The sequence below is a fragment of the Petaurus breviceps genome, unplaced genomic scaffold (genome assembly GCF_028583685.1).
Source record: "Petaurus breviceps papuanus isolate PSGF00001 unplaced genomic scaffold, PetGlider_PUasm1.0 185, whole genome shotgun sequence".
Classification (NCBI taxonomy): Eukaryota; Metazoa; Chordata; class Mammalia; order Diprotodontia; family Petauridae; genus Petaurus; species Petaurus breviceps.
In genome coordinates, this window is record NW_027185797.1 from 24897177 (window position 1) to 24909544 (window position 12368).

A 12368-nucleotide genomic window follows, 5' to 3' on the forward strand; every position below is an offset into this window, starting at 1 on the left:
ACAAGGGAGACAGAGGAGGAGTGGTCAGACGGGTAAGAGGAGAGCCAGGAGAGAGTTGTGTCCCAAAAACCTAGGGAAAAGACAGTGTCAGGGAGGAGAGAGGGATCCACAGTGTCAGAGGATGCAGAGAGGTAGGGGAGAAGCAGGACTAAGAAAAGGGCACTGGATTGCAGAGAGCAGTTGGTGGACTGATAAGATTGGAAGCCAGACGGCAAGGGGTTCAGAAGAGGGAAAAGGAAGAGAGTGGAGGTGTCTGTTGTAGATGGCTTTCTGAGGAGTTTGGCTACAGAGAGCAGAAGAGATAGAGAACTGCTTCTGGGAGGCATCAGGCTGGGGGGGAGGACCATGGGCTCTGCCGCTTCCTGACTGTGGGACAGGTGCCCGACCCGCTTCAATGAGATTGCCTTCAAGGTTCTCTTCAGGCCTGAGGCAGTGACCTTAGGACCCCCACAGCATAGCCCAGCTCCTTTCTGTTAGCCAGTTCTGGAGCTGTGGGTGAGCTCCCCTTTCCAGAAGGCTAGATTGAAGGAGTAGAATAGAAGCCTCCTCTCCTCATTTGGAGAGCATTCGGCTGCTGCTACATCTTAGGCTGAGAGATCTGCCACTTCTGGGGCTTAGAAGGTCTTTGGGGCACTGAATGAATGCAGAGGCTCCTCCCTTCCCCCACCCCCTGCCAAGGATCTAATCCTGTCTGTCTGTGTGTATATGTACTCTGCTGTCCTGGGGTCCTCTGATCTTTTCCTGCCAAATCTGAGTCCAAACATGGGTTCCAGATCTACCGGAACCTCAATCCAGTCAGTTCTCCCCAAATTAATAATGCTCTTGTGGCCCTTTGCCAGCTAGGCAGTGTCCTCAATTATGTGTCATCGTGGTGTTAAATGGGATTCCCACACCCTGAGGCCAAGTGGATTGAGGAATGGGCTTGGGGTCAGAAGGCCTGGGTTTGAACCCTTCCTCTGGCCCTTATCACAGTGGGATATTTTTGTTGGTCTTATGGGCAGCATCAAACTTTGTACAGAAAGTTGTCTTTGCAACCCCTTTACATAAAAATTTGGACAAAATTTGCTTGCCTTCCCTAGAGATCTGTTATGTATGTGTGAATACATATCTATGGGTCTGAATATATTATAATAGTTATGAAAAATATTAGAGATTAGCTACTTAGTAAATGTTTGTGGAATTGCATCCCTTGGCCTCCTGAGGCCCCTTCTGGCTCAGGTCCATGAATATGTATATTGTTGTTGCATAAACTTTATCACCATGTGCTATTTTCAGCTGCTATCAGTCAATAGTGAGTCAGAAATGATTCCATACCTCGGTAATGAATAGTGGGATGGCAGATTTCTTTAGGAATTCCTCTAGTCCAGTGTCTCCTCACCATCCATCCACTGGCACTAATTGGTGGCCAGTAAAGGTCCCGCTTCTTTGGAATTAGAAACTTCCGGAAGCGCTCCTTTACCCTCCCTACATCCCTCTGTCTCCTTCCCTCTGCTCTGAGCCCCTGGAGGTGAAGGCAGTGGAAGGCCAGTAAGATATCTCAGCAGTTGACATTATGGTTCAGGTTGAGGGACACCGATCGAATCCAGGAAGACTGCACTTAAGAGGTCCCAGAACTTAGGGTTGGAACAGAACTATGAACATGTCTTAATTTTTCATATAGATTGAAAATATTAAAGAAGAATCAGGATGGTCCCCAGCGGCTTCCAACGGCAGCATAGAAAATTTTCCCCCCAGTCTGCTCATTTATCCTTTAAGGCTGCCATGCCTAATGCAGCCTGGGCTCTAGGAGCTACAGCATTGCACTGAGACTGACTGGGCCTGGTATCATTCAAAATGTCTGTGAGGCCAGAGCAGGTCCTGTGACGCCAGTGGCCAGTTAGCAAGGTTAATAACATGTGAGTATTGGGTGCTGAAAGCCGAGGTCGCCGAATTGATGTGTGCCTTGTGGGACTGAGGCCCTTTTGTGGTAGGGAGCTAATTAGGAAAGTGGAATCTAAAACAGGAAAGAGAATGTTACAGCCCATATGTTAGTCAGATCCCTGGTGAAGGGGTGCTGGCAGACTGTGGAGCGCTACATCATTGAACTGGTTTGATTTCTCCAAGTTTGCTGATTTCATTTACTGGTTTTTATTTAATACTTTCTAAGTATATTATAAAAGCACCCACAGTAGAGTGAATGTTGTCATTTTAAGATAGAAGTCATTATTGTGTTCTAAAACATGTCAAATATATTTGAAGCAAAAAAAAATAGTTCATTCACAATGACAAAATCTGAGACTAGATTTTTGCAGTAACAGTAAGAATAATAACTGACATGACCTTTCTGCTTTAAGGTTTGCAAGTCCCTTGACATCCATTTTCTCATTTGATCTTTTTATCACTTTTAATCACCCTCTGAGGTAGTGACTATTACAGGTGTGATTGTTCCTACTTTAGAGATGGTGAAACTGAGCCTCACACAAGTGAAGTGTCTTGCCTACAGTCACCTAGCTAGTAAATGTCGCAGGCAGGATATGAACCCAGGCCCTGTGTGTGTGTGTGTGTGTGTGTGTGTTATATCTATGCATGCCTGCTTGGATATCATCTCAGAGGGAAGGCCCTTGCATGGGGGGAACCAGCAACAGCTTCCTGTAGAAAGTGGGGTTCTAGTTGCGACTCGAAGGCATCCTGGGAAGCCAGAAAGCAGAGATGAGAGGGAGGATGTTCTAGGCATGGAGGTGGCCAGAGAAAATCCAGGGAGGCATCTGGAGATGGAAGGTCTTGTGTGAAGAGCAGCCAGGAGGCAGAGATGAGAGGGAGAATGTTCTAGGCATGGAGGTGGCCAGAGAAAATCCAGGGAGGCATGTGGAGATGGAAGGTCTTGTGTGAAGAGCAGCCAGGAGGCTGGCGTTGGAGGGTCACACGGTGGTTGGAGGGGAGGACGATGTAAGGAGCCAGAGAGGTGCAGCCGCCTCATTTTACAGATCAGGTCCCTGGGGCCCAGAGCAACTAAGGGGCCTTCCACAAATCACACGGAAAGTAAGGGGCTTCCCTGGAGCGTGTGCCCAGGACCCCTGGCGCCAAGGCCCGCCGATGGGCCCGACTGTGTCTTCTGTGCCTAAGAAGGAAGCGGTGCCGGCTAGGCGAACGAGAGACTGACAGTATGGGAGGAGAGTGGTGCGGTGCCGTGCTCTTGGGCACCACCGAGAACGTCTGTTCCGCTTTGTGACGGCTAACAGCTTCTAGAGCGCTGCTAGCATTTGTGCAGCACACGCTGTGCATCCTCACGATGGCCCTGGGAAGTAGATGCTGGCATGGCCCCCGTTGTCTTATCGTTGTTCCTCATGGAGAACAAAACTGTTGTTTTTTTTTGAGTTGTTTCAGTTGTGTGTGACTCTGTGTGCCCCCATGTGGGGCTTTCTTGGCAAAGATACTGGAGTGGTTTGTTATTTCCTTTTCCAACTCATTTTGCAGATGAGGAAACTGAGGCAAACAGGGTTAAGTGATGCCTGAGACCAGATTTGAATCCAGGGGGATGTCATCCTTACTTCAGGCCCAGTACTCTTTGCACTATGGTGCCACCTAGTGGCCCCCAATGAGGAAACTTAGACCAAAGTTATGTGACTTACCCAGGATCACCCAGGTAGTGTCTGAGGCCACATTTGAACTCAGGTCTTACTGATTCCAGGCCTGGCCCTCAATCCACTGCCCCCATATCTAGAACATAGAACTTGAACTCTCAGTTTACAATATTTTCTTCAAGTTCGCTTTCTCTCCTTTGTATGTAATATCAATCTAAGCCAGGAGATGTTTGTTCAATTATCTGTTATATGTTTGGGGCTGGGTTACATATGGAGGGAGACTCAGAAGTCTTGGAAGATAGGATTGCTTTTGTTAAGGGATTTACTGTGCAGCGGAGGTGACGGACCGAGGCAGCAGAGCGTGCAGACCTTGGGTAGGAAATGACAAGCTGAGCAGCTTTCTCCACTGCTTTTCTGTGTAACCCTAGGGAATCTTCTAGGAAATGTCAAACATGTTAGGTGTAATAATAACAATGAACAATTATATAGCATTGTAAAGTCTGCAAAGTTGTCCATACATTTGTATCTGTGTCTACAGCTCTTTCCATATCATTTCATTTTATCCTCACAACTCTCCTGGAAAGTCGCTGTTGCTGTTATCTCCACTTCACAGATGAGGAAACCGAGTCAGATAGTAATTAAGTGACTTGGGTAGCCACACAGCCCAGGACACATTTTGGAGCCAGATTAAACCTTTCGGTGGTTTTAAAGGCCTAGTGTAGACCAAGATTAATAGAGTTGTGTCATATAATCCTCAAAGGAGGATGCAGCCCACCCCACCATCTGTTCAGTGAGTGAAGACCATATCGGCTGCACAACAGCTGACTGTGGCAGAGGGCAGTGGGGGAACCGAGGAGATCAGTAAATCAGCAGAAGTTCAGAAGACTCGAGGCAGGAGGGACAGATTTTGCTCAGGAAAAAATACTCAGAAACCCCAACAAAATTAGCAGAGGATAATATATCACATTTATATGCAGCTTTTAGGTGAGCAGAGGACCTGCCTTCCCCAGGAAGATCTTTCATGGTCCCTCAATGCTAGTGTCTCTTGCTCTCAGATGGCCTTCAGTTTACTGTATGTGTGTGTGTGTGTGTGTTTAAAATTTACACAGTTGTTTGCCTGTTGTCTCCTTCATCTGAATGTAAGCTCCATGATGTCAGGAACCATATTTTTGGCTTTCTTTGTACAATGCCTAGACTAGAGTAAGCACTCAGTCAATGCTGTAAGTGGGGTATTATTACTGTTTTATAAATGAAAAAAACTGCCGTCAGTGTCTGATGTAGGATTTGAATCTAGGCCTTCTGAATTTGCTTTGTCCAGTATGTCATGCTGTCTCTGATAGAATCATTTATCGATACCTATGAGACATCATTAGATTGAGGCAAATCAGCATTTGTTCCTCCTTTTGATTTTCCTTAGAGCTATTTTTTCTCTTAGAACAAACAAAACTAATCGAGTTTAAACTTTGGAAGCCATGCTAACTTCTCAGCCAGTTCAGAATGAAAACCGAGCCCCTTAGAGCATTATAAAAGAAACAGGCTCTCTGCCCCCATCAGCCTTGCTTACCCCCAGATGCTAGGGTGCCGAAGCTGCACAACAGCTATACTCGGTAATCAGACTTGTCTCCATTTGGCTTCCCAGGTAAACTCCCTTGGTGGATACCGAGATTTCCTGTTACAAACTGCTCCTGTAGCTTTGTGATCCCAGTCAGCCACGTGAACCTGGGCAGCCTCAACCCAAGGCCTCAGTCCCTCCAGTGAGTTTGCCTAATGACGTTCCAAGCTGGGGAAGCAGGGAGACGCAACCCTGGAGTTGAGAGAAACCTGCAAGACCTTGGGGCTTTTCCAAAAAGATCAGTCTTGCGGTCTTTTTCCTTGTAAACCCCTTCCCCCTGGCATTTTATCAGATCATTTCCCCATTCAGGATACTGTGGTGACTTCACACTAACCCTTGGATCAAGTCCAAGCTTCTTTGGCTGACCAGCCCTTCATCTATGATATCCTTCATTGTTTAGTTAGACCTTATCGCCCATGACTTACCAACGCGAACCGCCATTTTATTTGTCCTGTTCTTTATTCAAGCCACACTCATTCCCACCATTGCCTCTTTGCTTTCCTTACTCCCTTTACATGGAAGAGTCTTCCTTTACCCCACCCCCTTCTTCCCAAAGTCCAATTTCTATATTTTCTGCAAGAAGCAGGTCAACTTCTACTTCCTCTAGAAATGTTTCACTCACTAATCTCAGCCTCATCTATTTTAAAATCCTTGAACTCTTAAAGCTCTAACATCTCAAACCTCCGATCACTTCATTGCTTTGGGAAAATGCTTATAAACAGAACATTTTCTATTCAACCCAGTAGAGTTTGTCCAGTTTCCATTGCTGCTGTTATTAGCAGGTCTGCCTCCATGAGTTACATAAAAAGAAATGTTCCACTCTTTTCTGTGGGTCCAGACCTAGAATTCTGCAATGCCCTGATATGGAATCTTCCTTACAGACGGTGACCTCCCTGCAGATGAGGGCTTTCAGGAGATTCCTGGAGCACTGCGACATTCATGAGTTGCCTGGGCCCACACAGCACCCACCATCTCTCCATCCCCTGGGCCCAGCATGGGCAATTGTACTGATCTGAGCTCTTCTACATTTTAGGGTTGTTTTCATTTATGTTATTTCAGTCACTGCATCTTTTTCTCTTGATTCTGCTTCCTTTACTCTGAATCAGTTTATTTAAGCCTATGAATTCCTTGCATTCTTCATTTCTGATGGCACAGTAACACTTTAATACAATCATATATGTACTCTGAGTGGTCATTCCCCAAGCAATGGCTATCTACTTAGTTTCCATTTGGTTTGGGTGTGTCAGAGCAATTGGAATTACCTTGGTAGAGATGGAACCTTTCTTTCTGACTTGGTTGATCTTGGGGTATTTCTCCAGTAGTGGGATTGATGGTGCAAAGGTGTCAGATGTACAGATATATTTGGACATTCCAAATTGGCCAGAAGTGTTCTTTCGTCCAAAACCCTATACCAGGAATTATCAGGCACTTATTTACTGAATGAAACTGTTTTCTTTTATTGTGTGCATGTTTCTCTTATAGCTTAGCTAAATTATAAGCTCCTTGAAGACAGAGGGCTTTATACTTTTTTCTTAATCCATATGAAAATACATTTCCCAGTCTATAGAACTCTCGTTCTCTAGGTCAGCCTTTCTCTTTTTCTTACCTCATTGCATTGTAATAGTCTCTAATGTGTGAAAATGGCACTTGTGATCGTCTGTCAATTGAGCATGTCCTTTGAAGTCTTCCTCCTACCAGTAGAGATGGATGGGCTGACCTGCCCCAAATAATTGCGACCAGTTTCACACGTTTTCGAATCCTTTAGCAAGGGTTCAGGGCTGGTGGGGAACCTGCAGCCTCAAGGTCTCATGTGGCCCTCTAGGTCCTCAGGTGCAGCCCTTTGACTGAATCATAAAAGGATTTGTTCTGGAAAACTTGGACTCGGTCAAAAGGCCACACCCATGGACCTAGAAGGCCCCATGTGGCCTCGAGGCCCCAGGTTCCCCACCCCTGGCTCAGGCTCCAGTCTGGGGCTGTGGTCCTTGAAAAGCTCAGAGAAATGAAATTCCATGTCTTGAGCTTGTTGGCATCACTTCCAAACAGACCTTCCCCCTCCACCCCTCCAGTTTCATACCCGGGAATGATAATGGACCTTACAGGATTCATAGTCTTGATATTTTGAGTAAGCAGAGGCTTGGTTGTTCTGACGCTTAGAAGAAGCCTGGTTCATTGTGTAGAGAGATCACCCATGTCACATGACCACAAAAAAGGAAGTAAGGTCTTTTTCTCTTCCCCTGTATGATGGGCCAGAGCAGCCTGATGGCCAAGGATTTTTCATGGAACCTGGTTGTCAGAGTCTCGCCTACAGCCAATACCCATGCATCATTTCGCTGTCTTATGTCATTCCCATAAATCTATGCAGCGACACACACAGCTCAGTAAAATATCTGGGGTTCCCAATAATGACCCCCAGGCATTAGGACAAAGCTAAGGCATGTGTGTAGATTGTTTACTAAGGCGAAGAAGCGCGTGCTGTATTTTAGTTCGAGCTCCATGAAAAACAAGATTTCAGAGGGTCATTATTTACAGGGATAAACTTCATTTAGTTGGGAAATTCACAGTCTCATTCCTTGTGGAAGATAAATGAGGCATTGCTATAATCGGAACATTCCTTTGCATCGTGTTTCATCCTTGCAAAGCCCCTTTTTTTCTTCCTGTTTTCTTCAGCTTCCCCTCCTGGATTTTACCTCTTTTTTTTTAATACCTTTCAAGCCTTTTTTTTTTTTTTTTTTTTTTTTGTTAGAGATTCCTGCATTGTTTTTTCCTTTTTTTTTTTTTTTCCCTTTCATGCTTTTTTTTTTTTTTTTTTGCTTTTCACATATCCTCCTGAGACTTCCTTTGAAAGACATTCATGAATTGACTGCTGTCATAATTTATTTTTCCCAAGGAAACAACATATATATTTATATCAAACGAAAACTTGTCACCCAGCATGATCACTGCAGTACATGAAAGTTGACTGAATCCCAAAGAACGTTAAACATCGTTTCCTCCGCTCTGTCAGTCTATACCCTCTTTGCATGACTCTCTCACTCTTCCCACCATTCACATGCTCAGAGCTACTTGTCAGAATTGTGAGCAAACAAGTCTAAGTTTGCTTTGTGAGGAGGACCGGTGTCCCTGTTCAGTTTTCATCAGTCGGTGTGCCTCTGGAAATCCCTCGGTCCAGCTTTAACGAAATGTATAAAATTGGGAACTTTCCCCACAGGAGGTGTGTGTAAAAAGTGACCTTTTCCTAAGTGAAAAATATAGCTCTTTCTGGGATCTTGGGTTTTCTGCTTTTTTTTTTTTTTTAACAATTTTTGGATAAATGTAAAATGGCACAAATAGTCAAAATTCATAATATTTTAAAGTAAGTTTGTGCTTAAATACACAAACAAGTCAAAAAGAACAAGTTAGCAGTCCCCAGCTTCTCTGGTGGCATGTCATTTCTGCTTAAACAGGCTAACCCTTCTGAGGCGTAGTTCTGTCTTTTCTGTTCTTCCCATCCTTTGTCTCTCTAGATTTGTACTCATTTTGTCATTCATTTCTTCTTCTTTTATATCCTCTTCACTTTCATCTCCTGTCATCTTCTGACAACAAGGCAGATCAGGATTCTTTGATCATTGGAGAAGGGGAGGCAGGGGCTGCTGGATCAGAGACAGGAGATGTGTTTCTAAAACGATCAAGGCTGAGACTTTTAATGTCATGTGAATAAGAGGGCTGAACCTAAATATGGAGTGAACAGGTACAATAAATCATTCAATCAACATGTGTACATCAAGAGCCTACTATATGCACAAGACAGTGGGTGGGACAGTGGGGCCACAAATACAAAGAATGAAACAAGGACTGCTCTCAGAGAGCTTACATCCCAGCCAGAGCCAGGAAATACTTACCCAAGTAGATAGAAAATAAAGATAAAGAGCAGCAAGCATAAAGCTGTTCAAGAGGGACAACGTTAGTATTTGCGGGGCTCAGAAAGGGTTTCATGGGGAGGGCTGCACCCGAGGTGCATCTTGGGAGAGGGTCATGATGAAGAAATTACACACAGGCCAGTGTTCCTGATGTGCACGATGGAGAATAAGGTAAAGAGCTCTGAAAAGTTGTGGGGGCTTTAAGTTGTGAAGGGCTGTAAATACCAAACAAGGAGGTGTTTCTGTTGACCCTGGAGGTACCCAGAGGCGCTGGATCTCATTGTGTGTGGGGGTGGGGGGATAGACAAACTCGTGCTTTAGAAAAACCGCCTTCGTAGCTGAGTGGAGAACAGATTGGGGTGCAGAGAGACTTGGCTAGGAGAGCAGTTAGAAAGGTATTGGCCTGAACTAGGGTGGTGATTGCCAGAGGCAGAATTTGAGATCTTCCATCTCGTTTTATCAGTGGAACAAAAGCAGACTTAGCAGACTTGAAGGTTCACAAGTAGACTCATGAGGTCCTGGGTGTGGATGGATGGAGGCCGTACTGCTAAGAGCTGGGGCTCATGGAGGGTTCAGTTCCCACACTGAAGTTCTCATGCTGCAGTTACTTCTCTGACTTGATTTAAATGTTTGCACTACTTTTTTCAGGGCAATCAGAATGTCCTTTGAAAGCTATTCCTATTTCCAGCCTGTACAACCACTTGAGATTAATGAATTCTGTAAATTTACTATCTGCTGTATAAAATTGTATTTTGTCAGACATGCTCTTTCAAGATTTCTGGGGGAATCCCTCCATTCAAGATAGGACTTGGTGGACAAGTCATCTTGTCTCAATCCTTTATCACTTTAAAGTCTTCAACCATATTTCCTTCCTTCCTGCATTCTCCTACGTAGAAGAATATCTCTTGTGTAGTATTTTTTCATAGAGCAGCTCTTCCATTCTTCTGTCTCTGGCTTCTTGGGAGGCCAGAAACCAGCTAGCACTGTAGGCAGAAGTCTTAGGTGCAGACAGCATAGTGTCATGGAAGGCTAAGTGAAGCTTTCCATCCCTTTCCCATTGCCTTTCCTCATGGTTACCAACATTCTGTTGGCCTTCTTGGCCCAGCCAGAGCGTTGGTCTGATGTCTATGGGAAACAATGTGTGTTCTTAGCAAGTCTTCGGGTTTGTTGGAGTTGTAATGGCTTACATAGTGTAGATTTATTTCCTGGTCTTTATTCTTTCATGCAGTTACTGGATTCATACACTTTTTCATTCATACATGTAATTATGCTCTTTTTTTTTGTTCTTGGTGAGTAAAGCTTATGGAATAAGGTTGCATTTATTTATTAAATACACACTACATTTATTTGTACAGTATTCTGATTTATGACACATACACATGTTTAATCCAATCATTGTTCAGAAGCATCTCTCTCTTTTTTACATGATCATTTGTTTCAGCTTTTATCTTAAAGGACAAGGTGCTAGAGTCCAGGAGAATATTCATTATTCATTTAAAAATTAGCCTTTAAATCCTTTCTATGTGACCTTCACTGTATTCAGTGCTAGAGGAAACACATTGGTAAATCATTCTTTCATTCATTCCTTCATCAACAAACAGGAGGCACCAGGTGTATGGAATGCTCCCTGCCAAGATCTGGAGGAGAGCCGCTGCCCCTGCTCTCAGAGAACATGGTCCTGGACCAGTCCCTCTTCTGCGAGGCTTTGCAAAGCTCCTTTTGCCCAGAAGTCCTTTGGGTGCACTCCTGATGGGTTCACTCTGTCAGATCTGATTAATTGCCCACTGTGGGCCCGGCTCTCCTCTCATGATGCTAAAAAATGAAACTATCGATCCTGTTGGGTGGGGCAGGGATCTGAGCAGTCCCACAGGGTAGGAGCCTGAAGCTGGAGCCGGGTCAGGCTTGGCATCAGTGACCAGGGGGGCCAGCAGAGTCATCAGCCCAACCCACTTCTTCATAGATGGATGGCAGAAGTGACGTTTGAAGCTGGGTCTTCCACCTCCAGGCTGAATGCCCTTCCCAGGGTGCTCTACTGGCCTTTCAATGTGGGGAAGTCAGTGTCAGAATCAAGTGAGCATTTCCTCTGCATGCGACCCTGTGCTGGGGACGCAGAGAGTACCTGCCCTCAAGGGGCTTATGTTCTTTTGTACAGACACAACATGTCAACAGATCAGCATGCATAGACATCTAGAGGCTTTGGCTGAAGAGACCCAGGTGAGAGACAGCATGAGCTGTTTCCCTGGCAAGTGAACTACCCCTTCACTATTCTGCTATTCACCAGGCTCCAGGAAAAACAGCCCTCTGAGGGCAAAAATGAAGGGTTGTGGTCTCCTGAAAGGAAATCTTCAGTGTTAGCGGGCAGAAGACTGTTGTCTGATGATCAGAGCCAGGCCCTGAGTTTGGTCCATCCCTGGCAGGTAGCTAATGCTGGGATGTGTCCCCACTTCCGCTGGCCTCCAGGGTGTTTTCCTTTCTCCGCTGGCACACCTTCCTTGCACTCTCATCTTCCTATAACATCTCTTTTCACTGTTCGATTTGGGATCTGATTTAAATCCCAGGGTCTTAAACAGCATCCTTGCCACTAACTAGTGCAGAAACTGCAAGGAGCAGCCGGGGCCATATGAACACTCACTTTAGGGAGTTTTGTTTTCCCTCTTCTAGGCCATTTTCTTCCTGCTCAATAATGTTTGCCTGATAACCCTACAGTTTCTGGGACAGTTTTGTGTATGATCAGCTATTTTTTTTAACCACTAGTAATAAGACAAGATACAAATCCATGTATTGTTTTTTAAAAAACTATTTTATATATTTTTTAACATTTGTTTTTAAAACTTTGGTTTCCAGATTCTTTCCCTTCTTCCCTCCTCACCCACCTGCAATGGGAAGATAAGCAATTCAATATAGGTTGTACATGTGTGGTTATGCAAAACATTTCCATAGTAGATATATTGTGAAAGACTAACTATATTTCCCTCCATCTTATTCCACCCTCCACTTATTCTATTTTCTACTTTGACCCTGTCCCTTTTCAGAAGTGTGTGCTTCTAACTACCCCCCCCCATCTGCCCTCCCTTCTATCATCCCCCCTCTTATCCCCTTCCCCCCTACTTTCCTGTATGGTGTATGTTATTCACTCCTTAAGCCAAATTCAATGAGAATCAGGTTGTGCCATTCCCTTTCGCCTTCCTGCTCTTCCCCTCCATTGTAACAGTTTTCTCTTGCCTCTTTTATATGAGATAATTTACTTTATACTATCTCTCCCTATCTCCTCTCATTATATTCCTCTCTCACCTCTTAATT

At 44.7% G+C, this 12368-nt stretch overlaps 1 protein-coding gene across 6 annotated transcripts in view; it reads left to right on the forward strand.

Moving 5' to 3' along the window:
* Positions 1-12368, forward strand: part of ANO10 (anoctamin 10) — a 215558-nt gene that overhangs the window by 84606 nt on the left and 118584 nt on the right. The window contains exon 12 of one of the 6 annotated variants that reach the window (XM_069088601.1): positions 5200-5603. The exons of the other annotated variants lie outside the window; for them this stretch is intronic. Coding sequence (XP_068944702.1) covers positions 5200-5259 — 60 coding nt within the window. The 3' untranslated portion in view covers positions 5260-5603. Of the gene's footprint in view, positions 1-5199; positions 5604-12368 lie in introns of those variants that run through there. 6 annotated transcript variants of the gene reach the window in all.